Source organism: Diaphorina citri, unplaced genomic scaffold (assembly GCF_000475195.1).
Source record: "Diaphorina citri unplaced genomic scaffold, Diaci psyllid genome assembly version 1.1 scaffold183, whole genome shotgun sequence".
NCBI lineage: Eukaryota > Metazoa > Arthropoda > Insecta > Hemiptera > Psyllidae > Diaphorina > Diaphorina citri.
Genome location: NW_007377620.1, coordinates 194,453 through 220,097, shown reverse-complemented (window position 1 = coordinate 220,097; position 25,645 = coordinate 194,453). Strand labels below are relative to the sequence as shown.

At 38.7% G+C, this 25,645-nt stretch overlaps 2 protein-coding genes across 2 annotated transcripts; one reads left to right on the top strand and one right to left on the bottom strand.

Annotated features, from left to right (window-relative positions):
* Window positions 1–4,686: 4,686 nt before the first annotated feature.
* Window positions 4,687–11,884, bottom strand: LOC103505586 (abl interactor 2). Its single transcript, XM_008469929.3, has 8 exons — window positions 11,728–11,884; window positions 11,403–11,570; window positions 9,414–9,447; window positions 9,080–9,251; window positions 8,695–8,842; window positions 7,961–8,105; window positions 6,454–6,849; window positions 4,687–5,739 (listed from the first exon to the last, which is right to left on the bottom strand). The coding sequence occupies exons 1-8, from the start codon at window positions 11,842–11,844 to the stop codon at window positions 5,576–5,578; spliced, it is 1,344 nt and encodes a 447-aa protein (XP_008468151.1). The 5' UTR covers window positions 11,845–11,884; the 3' UTR covers window positions 4,687–5,575.
* Window positions 9,337–20,213, top strand: LOC103505587 (ring canal kelch homolog). Its single transcript, XM_008469930.3, has 9 exons — window positions 9,337–9,512; window positions 10,191–10,337; window positions 10,629–10,854; window positions 12,185–12,457; window positions 12,805–13,017; window positions 13,507–13,764; window positions 14,317–14,556; window positions 18,253–18,508; window positions 18,968–20,213. The coding sequence occupies exons 1-9, from the start codon at window positions 9,478–9,480 to the stop codon at window positions 19,144–19,146; spliced, it is 1,827 nt and encodes a 608-aa protein (XP_008468152.1). The 5' UTR covers window positions 9,337–9,477; the 3' UTR covers window positions 19,147–20,213.
* Window positions 20,214–25,645: the final 5,432 nt, after the last annotated feature.

The following is a 25,645-nucleotide window of genomic DNA, read 5'->3' as shown; positions in this document are numbered from 1 at the left end:
GACAAGGGTTTTGTCTTCTAAGGAGAGAAAACTTTGGTGCACTGAGAAATTTTTTCTCAGTTTCCTCACCCAGGGTTCGGGAAAAGCAAAAAAGAACATAGGTACCTAAGTACCTAGCAAAATATGGCTAATTATCAGTACTATGACGAAATACCTAGATCTAGAACTCTAGATACCTTTAGGTACATAAACGGCGATGAAACACTCTTTTTCAAGATCTCGAGACTTTGAACCTTGCACTTATTGATTCACAGTCAATAAAGAAGGTAGGTATTAGCCCGTTAACTTTTAAGGCATTAGGCTATTTAGGTGCAATACTGTCGTGTTTCGCATCTTAAATAGGTTCCTAATAGATAAATCGCCTATTGTACGCATTTGTCTGCTTCAAATCAGTTACCACGTTCAGTTATCGAAATATATTACAGGGAGTATACGAAAAATAGCTCGGCTGTGGTTCTAGGGAGAGAGCGAGGGTTCAATTCCAGGCCGAGGCAGGTAGTTTTATCATCTCTTAGACAATTTCACAAGTTTGATTTTTCAGGCGACTACGGGCCTATTAAAAGTCGTGCGACTACGCTTTCAATGTGCGACGGGCTTAAGAACTGACCTTTTGCCACACAAAGTCAGTTTTGCCTGTCTGTTACCTATGCAAAACTGAACGTAAATCGCCGGAGTTTATTTTTATTTATTTTTTTAAAGGTAAGTAGGTAGGTCTACTTGGCCACCCTGTATTTCACTCTAGGTATATTCAGATTTACTAATCCTCCCATTTTACTTAACAATTCAAAGGCCATATCGTACCTCTGGATCACACAAAAGTATCTTGATGGAAGCCTGCCTAACAAATGGGTATAATTCATAATAGACTTAGAAATAAGGGTCAACCTCGTAAAAAGCAATAGCGTTTAATCTTAATATCTTGAAGATTCTTGAGCCTTTATTATAATAACTCTATTAGGCGATCATTAATTTACATTAGCAATTTAGCACATAATTTTACCTCAGATAAATCGAACAAAGATATGAGGGTTCACTGACGAAAGCAGTGTTTGGTTATTCTTTTAAAATCTGATCTGAAATTCTAAGCCTGCGTACCTATTTTATGTTTATCGGGGTAATTCTCTGAGCCTGAGAGTACCTAACCTGTATATTTTATGTAGTGTAATTCTTTTGGCGCAGTGTTCTGGTTTCTGACTTTACCATGGCTTTAGGGAACTCTATGGCATTTTAGTTCCACAAACACTCAGTTATTGCTGCTTTTACAGGAGATAATAATGTCACTGGACGCCAGTGGTATAATTTACGCCAGTCAGCTTGACTGCATACTGTAGCCTATATTTGTTGTTGTTGTTGTTGTAATATTATCTGAAAGTATAACCACAGTCAATCAGGGATACCAGAGATTCCTCAGGGTAATTTGAACCCTCCAGTTCTTGAGGAGTGGGGGAGCCCAGGTGTTTCGAACCAGTTCAATGTTCCTTAGTGCAACAGATCAATACACAATGGTTCATAAGTTCATTGAAGATATTATACAAATAGAGAAGACAGTAAATGTATATTATACAAATAGAGAAGACAGTAAATGAACATGATCACGACCTGAGTGATGTGACTTAGGAACATAACCGTTCAGAATAATCAGTGCGGAATCCGAGAGGAACTCGTTCAATTGGGATGCAAAAGGTATAGCCAAGTTACGTTCGGTTGCGTTGAACAACGAATAGTTACTGTATGAAGGCCGGAACTGGCGTTAACTGGGCCTCACAACTGAAATAATAATAATAATAATAAGTTTGATAGAGGGAGCTGTAAAGGTGTGTTTACATACTCGACCGGCCGTCGATCGACAAATCGACATCGACTGAACCGTCCACACTGCCTCGACAACAAAGATTCTCCTCGTCGATTGACATCGATCGATGTCGTTCGAAGGTCGATCGACCATATGTGGACACACTTTAAGAATGGAGATCGAAGAGAGAAGAAGGACAGGGTAGAGGGCAGAAGAAACCAAGTCTTTCCGAGAACGAATGTTATACCTGTTTAGAATGAAGTTTACCACTGCCGAGAATCAAACCGCGACCGGCCAAAACCAAATGTCAGACCAAAGCGATCACCCTAGGGCTGACGAAAAAAGCCGACCCCGTCTGAACAAGACAGAAAGCGAAGAAGTTTAATCTGAACACGGGAGAAGGCGATTAAAAAGAAGATTCATCCGCCCCTCAAAAACCGCCACTACCATAGCCATGTTTTCATTCATCATGATGCCGTTACCAAAGTGGCGTACCTGTACCACCATAGCATTATAGGAGCACCTCTCAATACAACCAATCAGCACAATGAATGAAATATCGGTGAAGGTCGAATCGGATGGTCCTCTCGTCAACTTTTAGGCAAACCCCAAGGCCCTAACGTGATTCGGATTGGCAAATCCGTTTAGAAATGAAGCAATCCGCTTTCTTGTTCAAGTTTAAAGTTTGATGCAACCAACTTTGAAAAAAGCACGACCTTGGTTGTGTTATGAGAAAAGCAAGTAGGCAATGCAGCAATAATCGTTCGAAGAATAAATAGGTATAGGTACCTACAATGTAATGATACCTACCTTTCTTCTTAATTGCCTAATTTTACCTTCTTGAACGTAGGAGAGTACTTTTTATTGAGAGAATCTCAATGATTGTTGATTTACTAGAATACCAGATCATGGATTCTACTTTTCTTCTTAATTAGACAAGGAGGTACCTAATTTTACTTACAACGTACCTGAATAAGAACTAGAATAACTAGATAATAAATTTATTATGTATCTATACCCGTAGCATCTACTCGTACAAAAGTAAGAATCCAATTTCATTGTCAGAAAATATAATTGGTCTTGATCAATTAAATGTTCGATTTGGTAGGCTCATCAATGATCAAGGCTTATCATGTTATGGATTATGGGATCCCTTGACCTGTGCTAGGAAACTTACGGATAAGTCAAGGTGACTCATATGATGGATATCCTCACGTGGCGTGGGTGGGTAGCCCAGCTAGAAATCCGGACTACAAAACAAATAATGGTGAATGGTTTTGTAGCCAAAACCAAATGTCAGTCCAAAGCCATTTCACCAGGGCTGATTGAGAGGCCGACGAAAAAATCCGACCCCGTCTGAACACGGGGAAATGGGATGAAAAAGAAGAGTCTGTAGTGAATCAGAGAGCCTCTTCAGACCATTTTGATAATAGGTATCCTAGCTTAATTAAGTGCTAAAACTGATCCCCCGAAAAATTATGAGATACCTCCCTAGGTGTTTCGGCGTTTTCTGATACTTATTTTAAGCGATTCTACAGAAACCCACCCCTGGTAAAGACTTTATAAACACCCTGTATATTACATATCCTCCTAATTATGTACATACCTACCTAACTACCTACATTATGGAATTAGAATTAGAGGATACATACAAAAGTTGAATAATACGGCAGATTTATGGCATTTTGAGATATGGGACGCATAGGTACTTTACCTAATATGTATGTATATGTTATGGGACGCATACATAAGTTATAGATCTGCATAAGTTAAATGACAAACCAATCATGGAGGCGATTTTATTTTCAACTTGACTTTTAACAACAGAACCATTTTGAGACGTCTGTAATAAACGTTTTAACGACTTTATTTGGCATCGAGGTTTTATTACTAATTAGAATTCCACTTATTCTGTGAGCTCCAAATGCCAAGTTTGTAATCAACCCCCGAGACTGAAATGAAGTTTTCTGTAAAAGTTGCAAGTATATACATATACCTATTTTTTATTTGTTCGAGAATCATTGTTTGAAAAACTTTTCTTGTTGCCTTCCTTACAGTTAAAAGTTCTTCCTATGTCACTAAACGAACTTGTGAATGTGTAGGTAATTATTAAATCACTTAGCACATCATTTTACACGATCTGACACCTTAACGGGAGATTTGTGATCATGTGATTTATTAGTTACATCACACAATCTTAGGTAAATTACACGAAATCATTAATTTCATTTTCAACTCTTTTTTCTGGTAGATGATGAACTAAATAGAGTTTCTTGACCTTTCTAAAAGTAATGCATGTAATAACAAATTTGGAATGCGGATGGAGAAGCTTTGACATTCAAAACCAACTTCAAGGTTAGAGGACCCGCATATAAAAATTGCCAAAAAAGTTCGATGTTTATGGGAATGATCAGATTTTTGGCCCGTCACACCTCTTACAAGTAGGTAAGGAGTAAGGACCTATAATTAGAGTTCCTCAATATTAGACGCTATAATTAATATTGTGAACAAACACCAATTATTCTAGGGATAGGTAGGTAGGTTTGGACATGATTTAAATCAGTCCAATTTGCATAATTCAGGATCTTGTTATTCGTTCTTTCTCATGTCATTATTTGAAAATCAACAGAGCCCACGCAATGGGAAAGGATAGATAAAATTTTCGTATAAGAAGCTTACAAAACCTTTAATTAAAGAAAAGTATAGTGGTCTTCTTCTTCCTTTCCTCATTCCAATGGGCTAGGCATTTGTCGTTACCCTTTTTTGAGGCAGAGGTGACTACATCCTTTTTTAGACATTTATTTATAGAAATGAATGAGTTTTAACAGTAAAGGTCCTACCTCGATAATATCCTTTGATGAGTGGTAAAAACGTACACGGAAGAGACAAATGGGTTTCCAAATCTAATAATGTATAATCTCTATGTATATTTAGATTATTTAGAATAAAAAATAAACCAATATATTAATCCTAACTAGATTTACTTTAAAATTGAAAATAATACATCATAATAGGTATATACGTACAGTAAAAAATACTTCTAACATGAAAATGTGACAAAGGAAGGGAAATACTTCCGAGATAAATAAATAGAATAAATATTTCAATAGCAAATAAATAATAGCGATAAGAATGTACAAATGAAACAAAGACCCATGTAATAGTCCTATACATAAACCTCTAAAACAACCCTAAAACCATTTCGAATTCCTAGGGTTTTAGAATAGAATTGATACATGCCATTCAAGGGCTGCTCGCTGCTCCTCACATAAAAAATATAATAAAATAAATCGTATAACACTGGCTACTTTATATTGGAAATGTCTTGTTTTGACGAATTTCATAAAGGCGTTTGAGGAATTTCATAAAGGCGCAGTGCACACTGGAGAAACGCGTTTCGTGAAACTCGTTTCATAAGCCAATGCACATCGAGTTTCATGAAATTCGGTTTCACCAGTGTGCACTACCCTGTGTTAAACTTACGTACGGATTTCGTGAAACGCGTTTCACTAGTGTGCATCGCGTCTAAAGCAATCTTTGGCGATCGACATCGACTGGAAATCACTTTTGCTGGCTGGGGTTTACTTAATAACCAGGTCAACCTCGGACTGTACTCAATCCTGAGACAATCCACGGTGATAAAACTCGACCTAAGTGGGAAAGATCAGAGGATTTTGGTGGAATAATAATAATCTCTATCATTGAAATGGGGGGATCTTTCCTGACGAAATTCCCGTGTGCGGAGTCCAGTGTGTAGGACTATTGCACCCCATTCTTGTCACCTTAGACACAAGGCTCGACATAGTTTCCTGGAAACAGTCCTGTGATTCCATCCATGACTCCTTCCCACCAGCCATCATCATTCTTCTTGAGGACATAGATGACAGCACTCTCCTGGAAGCTGAGCTCATCTTCCTTGTCCGCGTAATAGTCGTAGATAGCGATCACTGAAGGCAGAAAACAAACAGGAGAAAATTCGTTAGCTACTACTAAAAAGTGTACAAATCACTGGTGAGACCGGCAATGATGTATAGGGCAGAAACGTGGGCGATAAAGAAGGTACATGAGAAGAGTTTGGAAGTCGCAGAAATGAGAATGTTGAGGTGGAATTGTGGACTTACGAGGTAGGGGGGTAGGGCAGAATCAGGAATGAAGTCATAAAGAATAGGAGAAAAGTAATGGAAGTGTCGAGGAAGATCCAGGAGAGGAGACTGCAGTGGTTATGGTCATGTTGAAAGAAGAGATGTTGAAAGGGAAAAGAGTTGAGAGAATGGAAGTGAGAGGGAGAAAAGGGTTAGGTAGACCGAAGAAAAGTTAGAAAGATTGTGTGAATCAAGATCTGGGTGAGAAAAATTCATCAGGACATGAGGTATACAATAGGGCTGCCTGGAAGAGACTGACAAAAAAACGCCGACCCTATTTAAATAGGAAAAGGCTAGGAAGAAAACTACTGAAATTAAAGGCCAAGACCATAATTGAACTCTCGAACGTTATTTGACGAAAACTCGTATCTGCACTTGCACTAATAAACAAGTAAAATAAAAATACAACCGTCTACTTCAAAAATTATCGGTGTCAAAAAGCGAGTGTAACTTTTTGTCAATCCTGGAAATCCAACCTACCAAGACCTAACAAAAAGTTCCTCCCGCCGAAAAACTTACCTTTCTCGATATAATTCTTCGGGACCCACCCAGGCAGGTCTTGGTCCCGGGGTACAATCCCGCCGTTGCGTACTGCCTGTGGTTGTCCAAAGTTCACATGGTCGTCCATCTGCCCCGCTGAGGTAGGCGGAGGGGGGAGAGGAGGGGAGGAAGATCTCTGTTGCATAGAGGGAGGGGGTGGGGGTTGCTGGGACATCATGCCCGCTTGATATTGGGAAGGCGGTGGGTGAGCGTTGGGAGGTTGAGGGTTGTTGGCCATGTGTGAGTTGCCCATTTGTGGGTTGTTGCCCATGTTGGCTGACATCATTTGTTGCTGTTGAAGATGGTGAGCGAGCTGGGCTTGTTGTTGTTGCTGCTGAGCCAGACTGAACTGTCCATAGTGACTGCGGGGGTCTTCTGCAAAGGGGGGGAAGATGGGAATAGAAATTAGATAAATCAACAACACATGACAACTGTTTTATCCCCTTTTTTATGGTAAAAGGGGATAGAAATTAGTTAATAGCCCGACAACGTTTCAAGAAAATCTAAGCCAGCCTAGTTAGCTTAGTTGGTAGAGCGTCTGCCTTGTAACCGCTAGGCCGCGGGTTCGATTCCCGCCCAGGGCGGATTTTAATAATGTTTGTTCTCGGAACAGCTGACTTTCTTTAGCACACTCTTAAAGTAAGTTTTTCCTCTTATATAGAAATTTTCAGTAAATTTGCCATTGACGTGTCTTATGCATAATTACCGAAAATGTCTTTTATCCTGCTTGAACAAGACTAAAAAGGCCTCCTATCCCAGCAGACCAAAAATAGTCTTGGGTGTTTTTAAGGATTTAGGTAGTGTTACATAGGTGTTTGGATTTCTGTGTGACCAAGGGTCTAGCTTTCAAACCAACACTGGTGTGAATATTTCCAATCATTTTAAGGATGTCTATTGCTTAATTATGCGGGTGATGGAATGTCCATCAATATCTACTTACTAGTACTTACCCTCCTAGTGAGTGTTATAAAGTGATGGAAGATTTGTAAGAATCCTTGTGTCCAGATAACTTTGAATTGAAAATATAGAATTCAAAGCTAAAAAGATGGGATTAATTGACATAAGAGTTAAAAGACATAAGAGTTCAAAGGTTCACACTTCAAACTAATATAAAATCAAAAACACCTCCCATTTCCCATTTTTCCTCAAATCACTTAAAATCTCAAATGAGAATGTGTGAGAAACGAGCCACGACCTCAGCAACTTTTTTAACTTTCTCCTCCCCTCTTCTGTAAGACGCGTTTACATTACACGACGCGGTCACGATGATTGTGAACATAGCGCATTCTCAAAGATGAAAATAAAAGAGGTGACTTTCTTCTATCCTGTCTTCCTTCTCTCTTCGATTTCGGGACGATAAGACCTTAGCAGTTACAGTTCCCTCTATTAAACCTCTTAAAAAAGAAAAAAAAATAATAATAGGTAATAATAAATAAAAGAAAAAATAATAATATTAAATAATATAAAATAAATCTTAAAATCTTACGTTGCTGAGGGTGGGGAGGCATATTCTCAGGAGGCGGGGGAGGAAGGGGGTGTACCATGCCCACTTGGGGAAGGGTGCCATATCCAGGGCCCCTCTCACGTTTTGGGTGCCCGATGGGATAGTTGGGAGCATAGTGACTGGGCACCTGAAGGAGAGAGAGAAGTTTATGAGTAAACAGACAATTCTTTCTTTTTCTTTGCCTTTCCCCGTGTACAGACGGAGTTGGCGTTTTTCATCAGCCTAGGGTGGCTGACATTAGGTTTTGGCTACAATTTTTCTTTAGAAAGGGAAATTGAGTTCTTTCTGCTACTGTAAAAAGGAACAATTTAATACAGTAGCAAACAGTTGGACTGCAGGGAAAAAGTGACTTTTCATTCCTATCTCAGCAGAGTAGCATGAGGTATATTCTATCCTCGACTAGATTAGGTAGACAAAGCTGTACTTTATTATGTACCTTTTTTCAGTCATCATACACAATTTCTCTTTGGACTAGTTTGGACTGGCAGCGTGTATGGTAGCGCCATTACGTCCAAACTAGTATAAAGGGAAATTTCGTATTATGACTAAAAAAAAGTCACATAAAAAAACAGCTATTGTATTTTTTAAAGTAGTGGATGTGATTTTTTTTTCACTTTGGTGTTGAGACTTGGTAGTTATAAACTTTGATCTTATGAGGAAGGAATAAAGGGGGTGCTATAACAAGAAGATCCTATAGTTAGGATTGTTTTACTAACCTGTGGTGGTGCTACAGCAGGGGGGGTCCTATATTCCCGACTATTTTTCAGAGTACCAGTACTTCTTATGACACTAGGAGGTGTGGGAGGTTTAGTAGTTGGGGCTGGAGGTCCTGGCACTACACAGATGTTACTCTGACTTGGGGTCCTAGGAAAAGAGGAAATAAAAGAAATTAGAAGTCAAATGAAATTGAGGAAAAATTGTAACACATTTCAAGTTTTATGACTTGTGATCATCTGTCACTTTTCTCAGCCATTTTAACGCAAGCTTTCATGATGTAAAGAAATACATTTTTTTTTTTTTTTTTTTTGCATCCCGAAGTCCCAAGTTCCATCCATAAAAGGGTCCCTAGGGCTCTTTTATTTACCCTCCCCCACTTCTTACCTTTGTTTGTTCCTTGGAGCATTGCGTACGCCATGTCCAATATCATCAAGTGCATTCAAATCAATGGGTTTCCGAACATACTTGATAGGTTTCTCAGGGTTGGCTGGAGCAATGATCTTGTACTGGCGGTTGGTGGTTTTGTTTGCTGTGAGAACACCAATCTCCCGGGAAGTGAATAATAAAATACAAAAAATGGACGAAATGGAAAAATTTTCACTTTTTTCCAACATTGCCACAAAATAAAATACGCGTTTACTTAACTACCCATTTATTTTTTCCTTTAATCAAATATTCAAATTTTCATTTTTTTTTTCAACTTGTGTTTTCTTCAGGTAAAGTTTTTCTCTATGAAAATGCAAAGTGAATTCCTTTATTATTGAAGCTCAACTTTCACTACAATGGAATCAGCTGCAGAAGGCATTGAAGGAAGAAGGTAAGAAAATTCTCCCAGGAACTTGTCAGTGAACTTTGGACCTAAGAACATTAGATGACATGAGATTCAGAAAACTGTGAAAGATTATATTTTTGTAGGATCTATGTCGTAGATTATTACAGATCCTTTCATCATACCATCATCCACAACTGTATTTTCAGTTGTCGGTCCTATGTAAACAATTTAGTTATACCTAACTGCATAAGTGAGCCATCTAAAAGTAGGTTAGTTGAGTGGGTCAGAGTAAAACTGGTTTGGTAGAGATACCTGTTGTGGGTGAATCTTTTGGAGGGATTGTTTGTATCTTGATTGTAATGAGTAGGTACGTACATGGTTTTTATTGCACTAGGGTCACAATATTTCTAGGTCACCTAGGTTCAAATATTTTCTAGAGGATTTGAAAGAGTATTGAGTCCCATAGAAAAAAAAAAAAAAATCCAGATGGATTTTCAAAAAAATTGGATCATTAAAATCAAGCAATAGTACCTGTGTTTGGTTGGTATTCAAGTGGATGATCATCTGGCTAATCAAGTGTTGCTCTCTTTTCTTGGCCCCGTTCGTACAGGGTGAGCTTTCTGGTCACGGAAAGTAAGTAAGTAAGCTTAATGTGAGGACTGAGGAGGCAGGAGCTTGTTTGTCATCAAATGTTTTTATCAACTGATTGTTTCTCATTTCTAGTTGTTTGCTGTTGAGATATGCTAGTCAGAATTCCCTGGATGAAAGTTCCCAGAAACAAGTTCAAAATAACGGCACTCGAGAAAAACCACCCTACAGAAATGTTCATCACACCAGCAAGGCTTTTGAAACAATGAACATCATGAGAAAGTAAGTTCAAGACAAGATGAGCTTAAATAAATTGGTACATAAATGAAAAGGGGGGAAAAAACTGCCTTGGGAATTATTTCATGATGCTACATACTTTTACAAATGTGCTTCAAACTTTTTCTCTAGCCATTATATATGTTCCTGATACCTAATAATATTCTTTCTACCTAAACATAGATAGATGGCTGACTATCTTTTCTGAGATTTTTTTCTTTTCTTTTCTTACTTAGGTGGAGAAAACAATAGTTATGTTATTAATCAATTTGATTTGTATTTTTCTGATATGCACAGACAAAACCTACTCTGTGATGTGAAGCTGATAGCTGATGGTGTTGAGGTTGCTGCACACAAAATGGTGCTGGCAGCATGCAGTCCTTATTTCCACGCAATGTTCATCAGTTTTGAAGAGAGCAAACAGGAGCGAATTGTTCTCAAAGGTGTTGATCCAAATGCTCTTAAACTGCTCATTGACTATGTGTATTCCTGTGAGATTTATGTGACTGAAGAAAATGTCCAGGTATATGCTTAAAGAAACTGTTTGGGTAGGTACATGTACTTGGGGAATGCTTGCCTTTTCTATGTAAGATAGTGCTCAATAAAATTAACAGATAATCAGGGGTTTTTTTTTTAGAGCTTGAATAAAATTTGGCTGGGGTGGTGGATTTTATACTGAATGGATAATGTTTGTTCTTGGAATGGCTGGCTTTCTCCTATCCTGTCTTTCTTCTCTCTTTGATTTTGGGACAATAAGACCTTAGCAGTTACATTTCCCTCCATCAAACCTCTTAAAAAAAGTAGAATAGATGAAATTTTTAAAAAAAAAAAAAAAAAAAAAAAAAAAAAATAAGAATTTGATAAAATAGAAGGTATTGGAATCTTTGAGATAATAAATTCTTTCCCTAAAAACCAGACAGACCAACAGCAAACTAGTTACACAGGTAGGTAGGTACTTATTAAGAGTACTCATACCTGTAGTTGATTTTTTACTTAGTCATGAATGACCAACCCATAAAAAGTAGACACAAGAAAGTTGCACAAGTACCTACTTAAAAATAAAATACATACCTGTCCAATATGATTCATTTGACTTTCCATTTCTTCAAGCTGAGCAGTCTGTAAGTCCAACAGCTGAAGGAAATTGTAAGCCAGAGTGTTTATTTGATAGGCAACACTTGCCAATGATTGAGTGGTGTAGTTCTTTGTCTCTTCCAATGCCATGCGTTTGTTGTCAGCCTGAAATGAATAGAAGAGATTAAAACAGATTTGAAATAAAACTGAAAATGAAATGTGTTTGGAGGTGCACAAATGTCAACAAAATAAATACCTATTGGCTTTTGCTTTGATTGTGTGACATGAGACTAGAAACATGTAATGAAACTGAAAAAATTACCTGAAAGTAATTTCCTTCACAGTACTCGGCAACTTTCTCTAGATTACTATGGCTGTCCAACAGACTGGTTCTACCCTCGGGGATTTCAGTGGTCAGCAAAGATGCTAATTCTGCCATTTTGGCTGATCTGAAAAATCGTCAAAAAATAATTTTGCTGTAACTTATAAAATAGAGAAATATGCATTTAAAAAGGAAAACAAATAGTGCTGACAAAAGCTTGGCAAGTATAGAAGTAAAAACTTGAGAAAAGAAATTAATATTAGAGATAAGAAAATTATCAGACAATATGTACAAGCATCTTGTAAATTGTAGAACACAACAATGTACCTGTATATAACCATATTATGCATGTGTGAGCAAAGAATGATCAAAGTTCAATGAATTGAATAGAAAATGAGTAAAAGAAGAAAAAAAAAAAAAAAAAAAAGTATCTTATTTCCCTTGTCTCTTTCTTCAGATGTTGTTGCCAGCTGCCAATCTTCTCCAGCTCACTGATGTTCGTGATGCTTGCTGTGATTTCCTCCAGTGCCAACTTCATCCCACCAACTGTCTGGGTATCCGGGCCTTTGCTGATCTCCACAGCTGTCTCGATTTGCTCTCGACAGCAGAGAACTACATTGAGCTTCACTTTGCCGAGATAGTGGAGTGCGAGGAGTTCCTGTCGTTGTCTCATGAACAAGTGTTGGGTCTCATATCAAGTGATAAGCTTATGGTGTCCAACGAGGAAAAGGTGAGTTTTTTTAGTAATATCTTTCATAACAAGTGATAAGCTTTGGGTGTCCACAGGGGAAAAGGTGGTTTTTTTTATAAATTTTTTTTTTTTTTTTTTTTTTTTTTTTTTTGAGATAAAGAAACCATTGTTCCCTATCCTGTTCCTTTATTCACATTCACCGATTCACCGGTCCTTGATTTGAGCAGTGAGTGTTATCATATGGTTAGGTTGTACACAAAAAGTAGCTTTCACAATTTGAGCAGTGACCAGTGTTATCATATGGTTAGGTTAAACACAAAAAGGAGCTTTTTTTTTAATTGTTGTGGCTTCTGAATAATTACCAATTTTTTTACTATCCCATACAGGTATTCGAATGTGTGATCGCGTGGGTGAACTACGACCTAGAGTCCCGACAGAAGCATGTGGCAGAATTGATGGAGTATGTGCGACTTCCGCTCCTCTCAGAGGACTATCTCATCCAACGTGTTGAAGAGGAGACAGTGTTCAAGAACGATATCCGATGTAAAGACTACCTGATAGAGGCGCTCAAATATCATATTCTTGTCAAGAAGGGAGAGGTAAGGAATGAAACAAATTGTAAATACAGTTTCTTTGTTATCATGTTACTTACAATGAGGTGTCATTCTGATCTTTGAAAAAAAGCGCAAGTTTTTCTGAAAGATGGAGACCTCTGCTCCAAAAGTTTCTTGGACAACAATCGCGTGTTTCGTATTCGTTCTATGGGAAATAACAACTCTACCGGTTAGTTGTTACTACATGACTGAAATATGAGCCGAAATTCCCGGGCACTTTTGACAGAATTCAAGTTTTAGGACACACTCGGAAGTTACTTTATTTTAGAAAGGGTCAGAAAAACGAAGTGATTACTCCGCCGTTTTACATAGCGTAGAATTTCATGCTATTTTTTATACCCACGATAGTCAAAGGCGACTTTAAATATGCAGTGAAAATTTCAAATTCTTTTAAAAGTACATCAGTACTTATGGGAATATCTAGTAATATTATTGTATTGAAGTAAAAAAAAGTTCATTTTCTCCTCTTTTCAGGTGAACAAATTAACCCTGGTCCGCACGCCCCGTACCAAGCCCCGACAGCCGCTACGCGTACCCAAAGTAATGCTAGTAGTAGGAGGTCAGGCGCCCAAAGCTATCCGCTCCGTCGAGTGCTATGACTTCAAGACAGAACGCTGGCAGAGTGTGGCTGAGATGCCCACCAGACGGTGTAGGGCGGGCCTGGTGTTTCTGCATGAGAAGGTGTACGCTGTGGGCGGGTTCAATGGGTCCCTCCGTGTGCGAACTGTTGAGGTGAGTGAACAATCGAATGGAACTTTTTACCTGAATCCCCTTTACCTCTGTGGCCGAGTGTTCAAGAGCACTGACTCTCAACCCGGAGGTGCTGGGTTCAAATTCCGGCCAGGGTGGAAATTTTATAACCAGATGTAAAAGAATGTGCTTTGAAGTAATGCGAAAGCGGTTCCAAGGTACAATTTTTTTTTACCCAAAAATCCAAAATCAACCAAACAGGGTTAATCCAATGAGTTTAGTGGCCAAGTACAATTTTTTTTTTTTTTTTTTTTTTTTTTTTTTTTTATTGAGGATATTAGTAATCATATTCAACACATCAAAGGATAAATTGTCAAATAATGCCTTGGTTGGAAATTGAACCCTCGATCTCCAGATCACCAGGCGAACACTTGACCACTAACTGTGCACTGAGGTTGAATGGTAGAGATTGCCCGAGGCAATAATCTCGCCCTTTGTTTGTAATTTCTTGTGTTTGTGTACCCTGAATTTCACCCAAAACAGAGTCTAAATAAATAGTATATAAATAGTAATAATCGGTCTCCCTCCCATCAGGTATACGACCCATCGACCAACGAATGGAGTTCGGCCCCTCCCATGGAAGCCAGGAGGTCCACATTGGGAGTGGCAGTACTGAACAGTCTCATCTATGCTGTGGGGGGATTTGACGGGTCCTCCGGTCTCAATTCCGCGGAAGTGTATGATCCAAGTACGGAGAAGTGGAACATGATAGCCCCCATGTCCACGCGACGGAGCAGTGTGGGAGTGGGCGTGTTGAACGGCTGTCTCTATGCGGTGAGTAACACGCGTGTTAAGGATCGTACAGCGTGGTAGGTCACTGTACACTTAAATAAAAGACCTTAAATCTGCGAGCCACGTGCCGCTCAAATCTCCAAAGGTCCCATCTTCTTTTAGAATCCGGGGGGTGGATAAATACCCGGGTAAATACCCAATTTTTATTTACCCACCCAGTGGGTATTTACCCACGACCCATCACTAGTTGAAGGGGAATTTTACTGGAGGTCTGGTTGTGTCAGCAAACTCACACCTTTTGGTATGTTTTCCTGTGAAATGTTAGTAGGTAGTAGGTACCCTCATTTCAAATTAGAATTGATTGCCTCTTAGGTTTGATTAAGCTTTGGCTTGAAAACATTGTGATGAAGATTGACTAATCTTTTACATATGCATAGAAATGACACAACTTTCCTTCTGTTTTATTTTCAGGAAAACTTGGATGGCAGAATTCTTGGCTGTGTCAAAGAGATTACTGATTGGGGACTGATAATAGAGCTGCCCAATTTCCTGAGTGCCTCAGTGCATATCACAGAAATATCTGATGTCTATTCTGATCTTTTGGAGAAATATTCCAATGGAACAATAGAAGTAAGTTTGAAAGAAGGGTTTGAATTTGTTTGTGTAAAGATACACAAGTTTGCATACTGGAACTTAGCCTGGTGCTCTGTTGTGCACTCAGATCTACTTGTCAGAGAGACTATGGGGTCCAAGTCTCTATGTTTAGTTGAACTTAAGTCAGGTTGGTTCAAATTAAACACCTGTTCTTTGGCCCATCAAATCACCCATCACACATCTTATGTTTGTCAGAAACACCATAACAAAAATTTGCACTTCCTACTCAAAACACTGAATTTCACTTTTTGCTAAATGCAAAAAAAAAAAAAAAAAAAAAAATCCCCACTATCCTGAAACTATTTCTTTATCAACAGGAAATTCCAGAACTCTCAAATCTGTTTTCCATTGGTGATCTTGTAGTTGCCAAAATCCTGGAATGTGTAACAAATAATTTGGGTCAAAAACAGATCAAAGCCTCGCTGAACCCTCATCATGTGAACGAGATGTACATTAACACAACACTAGAAACAGGCCTTGTATTGCCAGCATGTGTACATTCTAAGGAGGACCATGGATATCTGCTTGATGTTGGAGTGAAAAATACAAGAGCCTTTATCAAATACGACAGTGTTAGTAAACCTTTGTGTGAGTATCAGAAATTAATTTTTTAAGTAATTACTTGTAATTCATTGGATACCAACCTCAGAGGTGTTTCATTGGGTATCAACCTCAGAATTGTTGTGGCTAAGCTCAGTGGGCTTTTCCCATCATTACAAATTTTCATCAGTAGAGTGGTTCTTCAATGTCAAGGGCAAGGTAAACCTGGAGTGTGCTTAAAGATGCTGTGTTAATTCACTCAATCAATGCTAAGTAAAGACCTTAATCCTATCCCTTTTTATTTCAGTCTTGGGTCAAATAGTGACTTGTATGATCTCCAAAATCAAGGTGGCTGCCAGTATGAGCATTCTAGAAGTAACTTTGGACGAGGAATTGATCAGATCAGCCAATAGATTAAGTCCAAGTCAAGTATCCCTGCTTAATCTTGTTCCTGGGATGAAAGTCATAGCAAACATTTGTCAGGTAAGAGACAAAACTCAATGGCGTAGAGGTTAGCTCAATAAACTTTGGACGTGAAATTTGGTTTGAGTTCAAGTAAATTCATAAAAATCTAGTGGTAATTACTACTTATGGTGAACAAAATAGATGAAAGGCACTAACGCTTTTATAACACTTTTGTACTTTCTCTTGCGGAACTTCTTAACACACACATAAAAAAAAATAAATATCATTTTAGAGAAATCTTGCAAGTAAATGAGTAATAGTACATACTTAGTAGTTTTATTTATTCAATGTAACAAGTAGCAAATGATGCAGTGATCCAAGTTGCAGAGTATTGGAAGAGGAGTATCTGACACGGTCATTGGTCAAAGCGGACACAGAAAGTAAAGTAAGTAAGTAGAATAGTTAATGAGCTTGTAAAACATTGTGGGATTGTTTACCCTTATTTTGGCATTGTATCCATTTGGATACATACAAATTGCGACACTTTTATCGCTTTAATGGCATCTGTAGACGAACCGCGTCGATATTTTTAGAAATAACAAAAAGGAACCTCTAGTGGACTTTCTGAGGAACAACTCCGTGTAAGTTTGAACCTCGTGATGTTCACACAAATTACTCCAGACTCACATGAAGAATTACGTAAAAAGAAAGATGAAAAAAATCTCTGCCAAGTTTAGGGTCAAGAGTGTGAAAAATTTGAGCGCTCACCCAACTGTTTCAATTTGTTTCTCCCCCCCCCAGCAACTACCCCACGGTTGGAAGGCCAAGCTGAAGAACACCCAATTCAAAGCCTTCATCTCCCCAGAAGCAATGTCCACAGCGTACAACGCTAAATATTTGACCAACAAGAGGGTGGATTTGGATTGTTCGGTCCTGTACGTTTGTCCCCGTCACTTCCATGTGTATTTGAGCTGTAATGAGGCGCTGCTGGAGAGACAGACTGGTCGGCCTGAGTTCAGTGTGGGGTGTTTTGTGCAGAATGGAAAGATAACGCGGGTAGAACCGTCAGGTATGAAGGCATTTTTCCTTTTTTCCCCCAAAGGTAAAAAAAAATTGTACCTCGGTACCGCTTTCGCATTACTTCAAGGCACATTCTTTTACATCCACGCCTATCCAAGAATGGAAATAGTGCTTTCCCCTTCCTACTGTAGTAAAGGCACATTAAATTGTGACAGCCAGGCGGCTTGCCACCATTAATAATAATAGTGCTTATTTATACTGCTCGCATAGGACTGAAAAGTCCCTTTACTCCAGCAGTAGGCTACTACTATTATTGTGGTCAAATTCTCAAATTATATTGAGGATAAAATTCCATACCTCGATTGGGATTGAACCCACGCCCTCCTGTTTACCAGGCGAGCGCCTTGACCACTACACCACCGAGGCAGGTGGTGTCTGGTTAGAAAATTTCCGCCATGGCCGGGATTCGAACCCAGCACCTCCAGGTTGAGAGTCTGCTTTTGACCACTCGGCCACAGAGGTGGGCTCCCAGTGATTTGATAGAGGGAACCAGTGAATACTCCAGTTCACTGAAAACCTCGTCCTTAGAAAAACAACAAATAGTTAGTGTAGTAATTTTTCTATACGATTGTCGCAGGTGTGTATTTCCATTGTGAAGAAGACAATATTCGAGGATTCATCAGTCAGTGGCACGGAGGCTGTAAACCAGAACTGTTCCAGGCCAAGTTTCAAGCGGGAGAAGTCATCAAGGAATGCCGAATTATCGACCATCGGAGTTTGGACAACATTTATCTTGCTTCACTGAATCGGTAAGAAGACAGCGGCGATAACACGTTAAATGTTTCCAATGCCCTATTAACTTCACTCTAATATTACAGCTTTTTCAATAGATCAGTCGCGCTTACTTGGGTGATGTGTCAAAGTCATGAAGAAGAAGAAGAAGAAGAAGAAGAAGAAGAAGAAGAAGAAGAAGAAGAAGAAGAAGAAGAAGAAGAAAAAACTTTAGCCTGCATTATATCCCGCCCAATATTTGTTTTTATTAACCTGCCCCAGAATTACATTCTAACATCATTCAGGGCCTTTTTCACCTCATGTGTTAAATCTCTCCTTTGTTTTCAGGTGGGAGGGTACGACGGTATCTCGCGTCAATGTCTGTCCTCAGTGGAAATGTACTCCCCTGAGCGTAACACCTGGGAGCCAGTGAAGGATATGCTCTACAAGCGTAGTGGGGCAGGGGTCGGTGTCCTGGATAATATCCTGTACGCTGTGGGGGGTCATGATGGCCCCCTGGTGCGGAAGAGTGTCGAGGCGTATGACCCCGAGACACAAACCTGGTCCGGGGTACCGGATATGGCGTTGTGCCGCCGCAATGCTGGTGAGTACATGTTTCCCTGCGCTCGCCTTGCACGCTTGAGACCCGGGTTCGATTCCCGGCGGGGTCAAAATTTTTTATGTAAATCATTGATTCCGTGACTGGCTGTTGCGGGGCCCACTCAGCCTCGTGAGGAGAATGAGTAGCTATGCAATGTAAATGCGCATAGCGACCTTTTCGCCCATCTGATGAGAGGCATACTACGGGATGGGCATTGGGCATGCTACCACACAGACCACAAGAGACTAATGTAGCAGTTGTTTCATTGCCATGAAATAAAAACAGCGGGGAAACTCCCATCTAAAAAAAAGAAAAAGATTTCCTCCACCTGTTGAAAATTTTCCCTAAATTTCATCATAATCGGATAAACCGTTCTTGAGATTGGTAGGGGGATTTTTGCATCTTATCTTCTTTTCCCACTAACTGTCTGTCTAATAATAATCATGTTTGTGTTAATTTCAGGTGTGGTCGCGCTAGAGGGTCTCCTGTACGTGGTAGGCGGAGACGACGGTCACGCCAATCTCTCTTCCGTGGAAGTGTACAACCCCAAGACTGAAACCTGGACCCTGTTGCATTCCTTCATGTCTATTGGCAGGAGCTATGCCGGCGTTGTTATCATTGACAAGCCGAGTGCTATCTAAAGTGACACATTTGGGTCTATTTCCAGGAGGTCTATTTAGCAGCTTTGTATCCGAATGGATCTTTATTGATCAAGCTCACTGGCTCTTACGCAACCATTACTTATACATCAATCCTCCCCCGCAGATAAAAAAAAAACTAGAATTTGGGGAAATATATCAGCCACCAAGTGTTGTGTTCTTACACTGACTCTTGTCAGTGAGCTTAATCAATAAATATTCATTCTGATACAAAACTACTAAAGTCTGTAGAAGAAGGGTCCTTTTTATACTTCCAAGGAGTTTAACCATTATTGTATAACTGCTAAGTTTTTTCCCTCTGTTTTTCAATAAACAGTACCGAAAATGGTGCTTCTTTCATACACCCTTTCATGTAAATAGATTAAGAGATTTATACAAGAAGGCCTAATAGTCAACTCCGAGCATTTGAAAACAACAAACAACAAAAAGGCCATCAATAGAAAACGTGCGGAAAATGGCCCTTCCCTCCTAGACCTCCCCATTTGTAGATAATTGTGTAAAACCAAGATTTTTGTGTAGATAAGAATCCAATATTGGTGATCCTAATTAAGTGCCAAAATTTATTGATTTTCCCCTTGAAATGAGCTCTGAACATATTTCAAGAGCGTTTTATTTGTAGGTAAGAAATTTTCGATTTTAGGGACCCTCAAGATAGGTTTTTGTGCAGATGAGAATTTGATTGAAACGAATTTTAATTTCTAAAATCTTCAAGACTGATTTGTGTGTAGATAAGACGAGAAATGTTTTTTTGAAGTCAGGTTCAAATTTTAAAGCTAATATACCTACCTAGGAGTCCTAGTCCTATAACTGTTTATGTGGAACTAAAAATTGTCCGAGGAAATAATAATGATAAATAATACTGTAGTAATAGAAAGTAAAAATGGAATTATAATCTTGAGTTACACCAGCCAGTTTCATATAATGTCTATAAAACAGGATACATACATGTCATGTCTGTACAGCATTGCAACATTGATTAATAATACTGATATACGACAAGTAATTTTAACTTCTAATTTTAAAAAATATGTTACCTACCTACCGCGCGAAAAATAAGCTTGTAGACAAAATTGTGATTTATCCCTTATTGTGTACATTAAAATGTACTTGTGAATTTTTTAGTTGTAAGTATTTAGTCCAAGAGCGTGGTGTTTTTTTTCTTTTCTTTTTCTATGAATGTCATTACAAATTACTGAAAATGTCACTACAAATTACTATGTTCCTGGACTAATTTATGTTCCCGCTAAGCTTACATTTCTGTTGATTGACAAATGAGGACCAACGGAATTTTTCTTTTTCTTCTACGACTTCTAGATACCGAGATAAATCGATTTAAAAAATACCGGTAAATCGTGATTTGACGTCACGGCATACGCTCCCGTAGGCGATGACGTCATAATTCATGACTCCCGCCCGCTTCGTTGGTTTGTGCGCAAGCGTTTCTGCGCATTAGAACTTTTTCATTAGAACGGCAATTAATTGAATTTTCGACCTTTGAAAGTTACTTTTTGGGAGTGTTGACCTCAGATTTGGATTTTTCACAACTTTTTACGTAGGAATCGACCATTTATTTATAATTTTTACCCATTTGCAACTGCTCCATTCTAATATTCTCACTGGGGTTGTTTCCATATTATTGTATGCCTGCCTCTGTGGCTGAGTGGTCAAGAGCACTGACTCTCAACCTGGAGGTACTGGGTTTGAATCCCGGCCGGGGCGGAAATTTTCTGACCGATAGATAGGCATGGATGGAATTTTTCATTTTTTTTCTTTTTTTTTTTTTTTTTTTTTTTTTTTTCTTTTTAGAGGCTCAACCTTTTCGCGATGAATTCCACAACTGAAATGTATGGCTTAGCAAGTTTCTACTTTTCTAGTGTAGCTTTAGAATTAACTCAGCAATTTTTAAGTCAAGTGATGAAAATGTTAGTTAATAAGAATCATGCAATTAGTTCATAGAAAATATAGAAATAAAATATGTAATATTGATTTTTTTTGACTTCATGGAAGGATCAAAAAATCTTTTATCTTCAGCTGTTATTAATTTCACCTTGAAAGTTTGGTACCTGTACTAGGTACTTTTATCTTTATAGTGACAGGTCATACTTCATCTTGCATGTCAAATAAAATAAAAAAAAAAATGTCGGCCACTTTTACACTCTGACTGTCAAACCGCCTGTAACTTCCAACCTAGGTTTGTCAGACGGTCTGAAGTTGGAAGCTTCTTCCATCACACACTTTCTGACTCGACTGTCTGGCAGATTTAGGTTCCCACCTACCTTTGCCTCAAAGTCCCTACGTGGTGATAGTATTCTACACAAAGTAAATAGGTATGGAATATTCGGCTTTATGGCTATGCACAGATGGATCCATTTTCGTGAATCAATTTCAAGAGGTACCTACGAGTAGGTATTTCAGGGGGGGCTTTTTTTTCGAAAGTCGCTGCATGTGAACGGTTCTTGTTATCTCGAATGGAACAAAGATGGCCGCCATGCGCGGTAAATTTTGAAAATTTACTTCTTCGCTCATGTGGTTCGAAATGAGGTTATGTCCGTTATGATTTTCTTTTCTTCCTCTTTCCTGTGAACTGTACTGTGATAAGAGATAAGATCCAAGATCTGATAAGACAAAGATAAGTATTTACATTTTTCAAATCAGTAAACAATGTTGAAATCGAAAAAAGTGTCAGAAAAAATGGAGAAAATCTCCAACAAAGAAGACCAGTTGAATAAGTTGCGAGAGAAGAAGAAACAGACCAAAGAAAAGAAAAGATTCAAGCAGAAGGAACGTAAGCTTGAAGAAATGATAGAGAAACTGCCAAAGAAGCAGATCAACAATCATTTTATGGGAAAGAAAGAGAAGAAGAAGTTGAAGAAGAAAATCCTGGCAAAGAAAATAAAATCTGACGAGGGACAAATTGTTAAAATTGTCAAGTTGAGTGAACGGGTAAGTTTCTGCATTTTGGTACATCTGGTGTTGGTATCCAGGAATATCAGAAATTCTCCTGAGTTGAAGGTAGTGATGGGTAAATACCCGGGTACTTATTTTTGGGGTAAATACCCTGGGTATTTACCCGGGTAAATACCCAATTTTTATAAATACCCGGGTATTTTCAATTTTGGGCTCTTAAGTTCCTCAGTTGAATTTTGCCCGGGAAATTAAAAAAAAAAATCAAGTGACAATGTTTTTTGTTTATTTTTCTTCTTTTTTTTTTAAATACTAAGGAAAATTTTTTTTTTTTAAAAAAAAAAAAAAAAAAAAAAACTATATTATTGTTTGTTTTCAGGAAAGTACTGGAATCAGTAGCGTCTACAGCCGAGGTGAACCTAGGTGATGAGGTGTCGTGTGTGGTGAAAGGGATTTCAGTGCGTGGTGTTATTGCTCAGGTGGGCTACTATAAGCTGAAGGCAACCTGTGAGAATGAATATGTGGAGGGAAACAAAGCAGATATCAAAGTGGGAGATGAGGTGCAGGCCAAGGTGAGTTGAACAATTTAAGGGAATTTTAAATGTGGTAAGCATAATAAATACGTCTTATCGTACGTTTGTCTGATTCGTGTTCTTGTAGTGGCTTCAGCTATTCAGCTTTATCCGAAGGGTAAGTAGTAGAATAGAGAAAAGGTTAAAAATTATAATCATATGTAAATACCGTTAGCTGAAACGTAGGTCTTCTCGAAGGTTGCAATCCAAGTAAACAGTACATCAGACTTACTTCTTTTTTACTTTCTTTCATTTTTTCACAGCCCTTTCCCACTTGTCGTGAGTTTCACCCGATTTTTTTCCGAATATCCTGTAGACCAGGGGTTCCCATTCCAGGGGGGGGGGGGGGCGCAAGCATTATCTGATAAAAAAAAATCTAGGTTTTTCAACCATGGCAGTGAAAAAGGTTGGGAACCCCTGCTGTAGACAATGATATATTTTTTTTTAACAAGTAGGCTGTAAAACGTAGCGTGTAAAGGGGCCTAAAGAACGAACGATCCACTTTCGCAGGTAATTCGAATCAACTCCGAACAGAACTCAATAGAAGTGGCATTCAAATCCCTGTACCGTATAGCCCAACCCCTGACCAGTGTAAAGCATACGAAGCCCGGTCGTCTAGTGTGGGGAGTGTTGAAGGAAAAAATGCCTGGTGGCGTGCGAGTTGAGTTTGACGGTGATATTAGTGGAGTGTTCCCTACTTCTGCTATGAGTCAGGCGACGAGAACGCTCGTCTATACGAGATTTGTGATCGATACTGTGGTAAGTTGTGGAGTAACAAGGTTGGACAGGATCAGGAATAAAGTCATAAGGAATAAGATAAATGTAACGGAAGTGTCGAGGAAGATCGAGGAGATGAGAGTGTGCAGTGGTCATGGTCATGTTAAAAGAACAGATGAGAGCTACATAGGGAAAAGAGTTGAGAGTATGGAAGTGAGGGGGAGAAAAGGGCGAGGGAGACCGAAGAAAAGGTGGAAAGATTGTGTGAATCAGGACCTGGGTGAGAAAAATTTATCAGGACATGAGGTGCTCAATAGGGCTGCCTGAAAGAGACTGACAAGAAACAAGAAAGTATGGCTTGACTTGGACTCGAACCATCAACCTCCAGTCTGAAATATATCACGCGAACCGTATTTTAAATTCTAAATCGACGTTTTCCTCGACTTTTTTGCCAGCCTAGTTAGCTTAGTTGGTAGTGGTAGTGCGTCTGCCTTGTAAGCGCTAGGCCGCGGGTTCGATTCCCGCCCGGGGCGGAGTTTATCCTGATGGGATAATGTTCGTTCTCGGAGCGGTTGGCTTTCTCCTATCCTGTCTTCCTTCTCTCTTCGATTTCGGGACGATAAGATCATAGCAGTTACAGTTCCCTCTGTCAAACCTCTTAAAAAGAAAAAAAAAAAAAAAAAAATCCTCGTAGCAGTTACAATTCCCTCTGTCAAACCTCTTAAAAAAAAAAAAAAAAAAAAAAAATCCTCGACTTTACTTTGTTTCAGATTGTCTGTCAAATATTGAAGTACGAAGACGGGGAACTGTTGCTAACGGAAGCGGACGAAAAATTGCATAAAGTAAAAGAACCTAACCATTCATAGTGGTTAGGTGGAAGAGCTTCAGGAAAGTCCTGCTAATGAATATCTGTACATAATATGTAGTATACCTACATAGAGTACCCAAAGGCCAATTTGCTTCTATCATCAACATCAAGAAACCATCTTGGGTTCTACCTTCTTGGATTTAAACCGTATTTAAACCGAATATCTACTTAAAATCGAGTGAAACATACTCACTTCCAACTTCGGCTTTTATGTTCTTCTGATCGTGAATAAAGATAACGTGAACAGCATAAACTTCTCCAGATAAATCACCGTTCACGTTTCCAAAGTGATTTTAGTGTCCCGAATCTCGTTTGAATTCCACAACACCATTGGATAATTCCTGTGAGCTAACCTAATCGTTAGTGTGTGATTTGGAAACTGCAACTATTTGAGAAACGTCCCACGAGAAATGTGAATGAAAATGAGAATTGCCATATGAGATGTGAATGAAATCAATGATACAGTTACAGAGAAGCACGACTATCGTGTTTTTAAAGTGAGTGTTTCCTTAACCTACATTATCTCTTTTCTGTTATTTTACATTATTTGTTTCCCATTGTCCATGGTACCTACCTCCTATGCATGTTTCTTTCTTTCCTATTTCCTTCGAAGAGTCCCATCCGAAATTGATAAATAAACAGAAGAGAAATTTTACTAACTTTGGTGGGTTATTATTTTCTTTTTATTGTTATTTTAAAAGTTTCAATTTCATTTCAGTTTTCATATTAAGAACGTTTGTTTGTATTTTAGTTGTTTGTGGGTCTATAATGTAAGTTTGTATGTGTTTGTGTCTATGTTTCGTTCCATCCCTCCATATTTTCCTTCAAGTTGTCCTATCCTAAACGAAAGTGTACGTTCTTTTTTCTTTCCATGGGCTCTTTATTTTTGGGACCTATATCACATGTCTGCTTGCCCCCCTCTCTTAAGACATATAATGTAAGTTTGTATGTGTTTGTGTCTATGTTTCGTTCCATCCCTCCATATTTTCCTTCAAGTTGTCCTATCCTAAACGAAAGTGCACGTTCTTTTTTCTTTCCATGGGCTCTTTATTTTTGGGACCTATATCACATGTCTGGTTGCCCCGTCTCTTAAGACGAAAATCGAGTCTTGAGTCAAACAGCTCTAAAGGTTTTGATTTCTATTAAAAAGTATTGGGAGGATTAATAATTCTGTAACTTGATGAATACCTACTGGAGATGTAATCATGGTTCTATTTGCTACGGAGTCTTAACAATATTGGGCATTAGAAAAGCCCCCATAAAGGGCCTAATCAGAATGAGACTCTTCTTGCAGGAAAGCCTTCTGTTATCACTGCCACTTTTGTTTAAAAGGTTGCAGTGATTCACGTGTTAGATGTTTTCCCTGGACTTCAAAAATCCCGTAATGAAGTCTCGTATGCAAATGGCAACTCAACGCTTG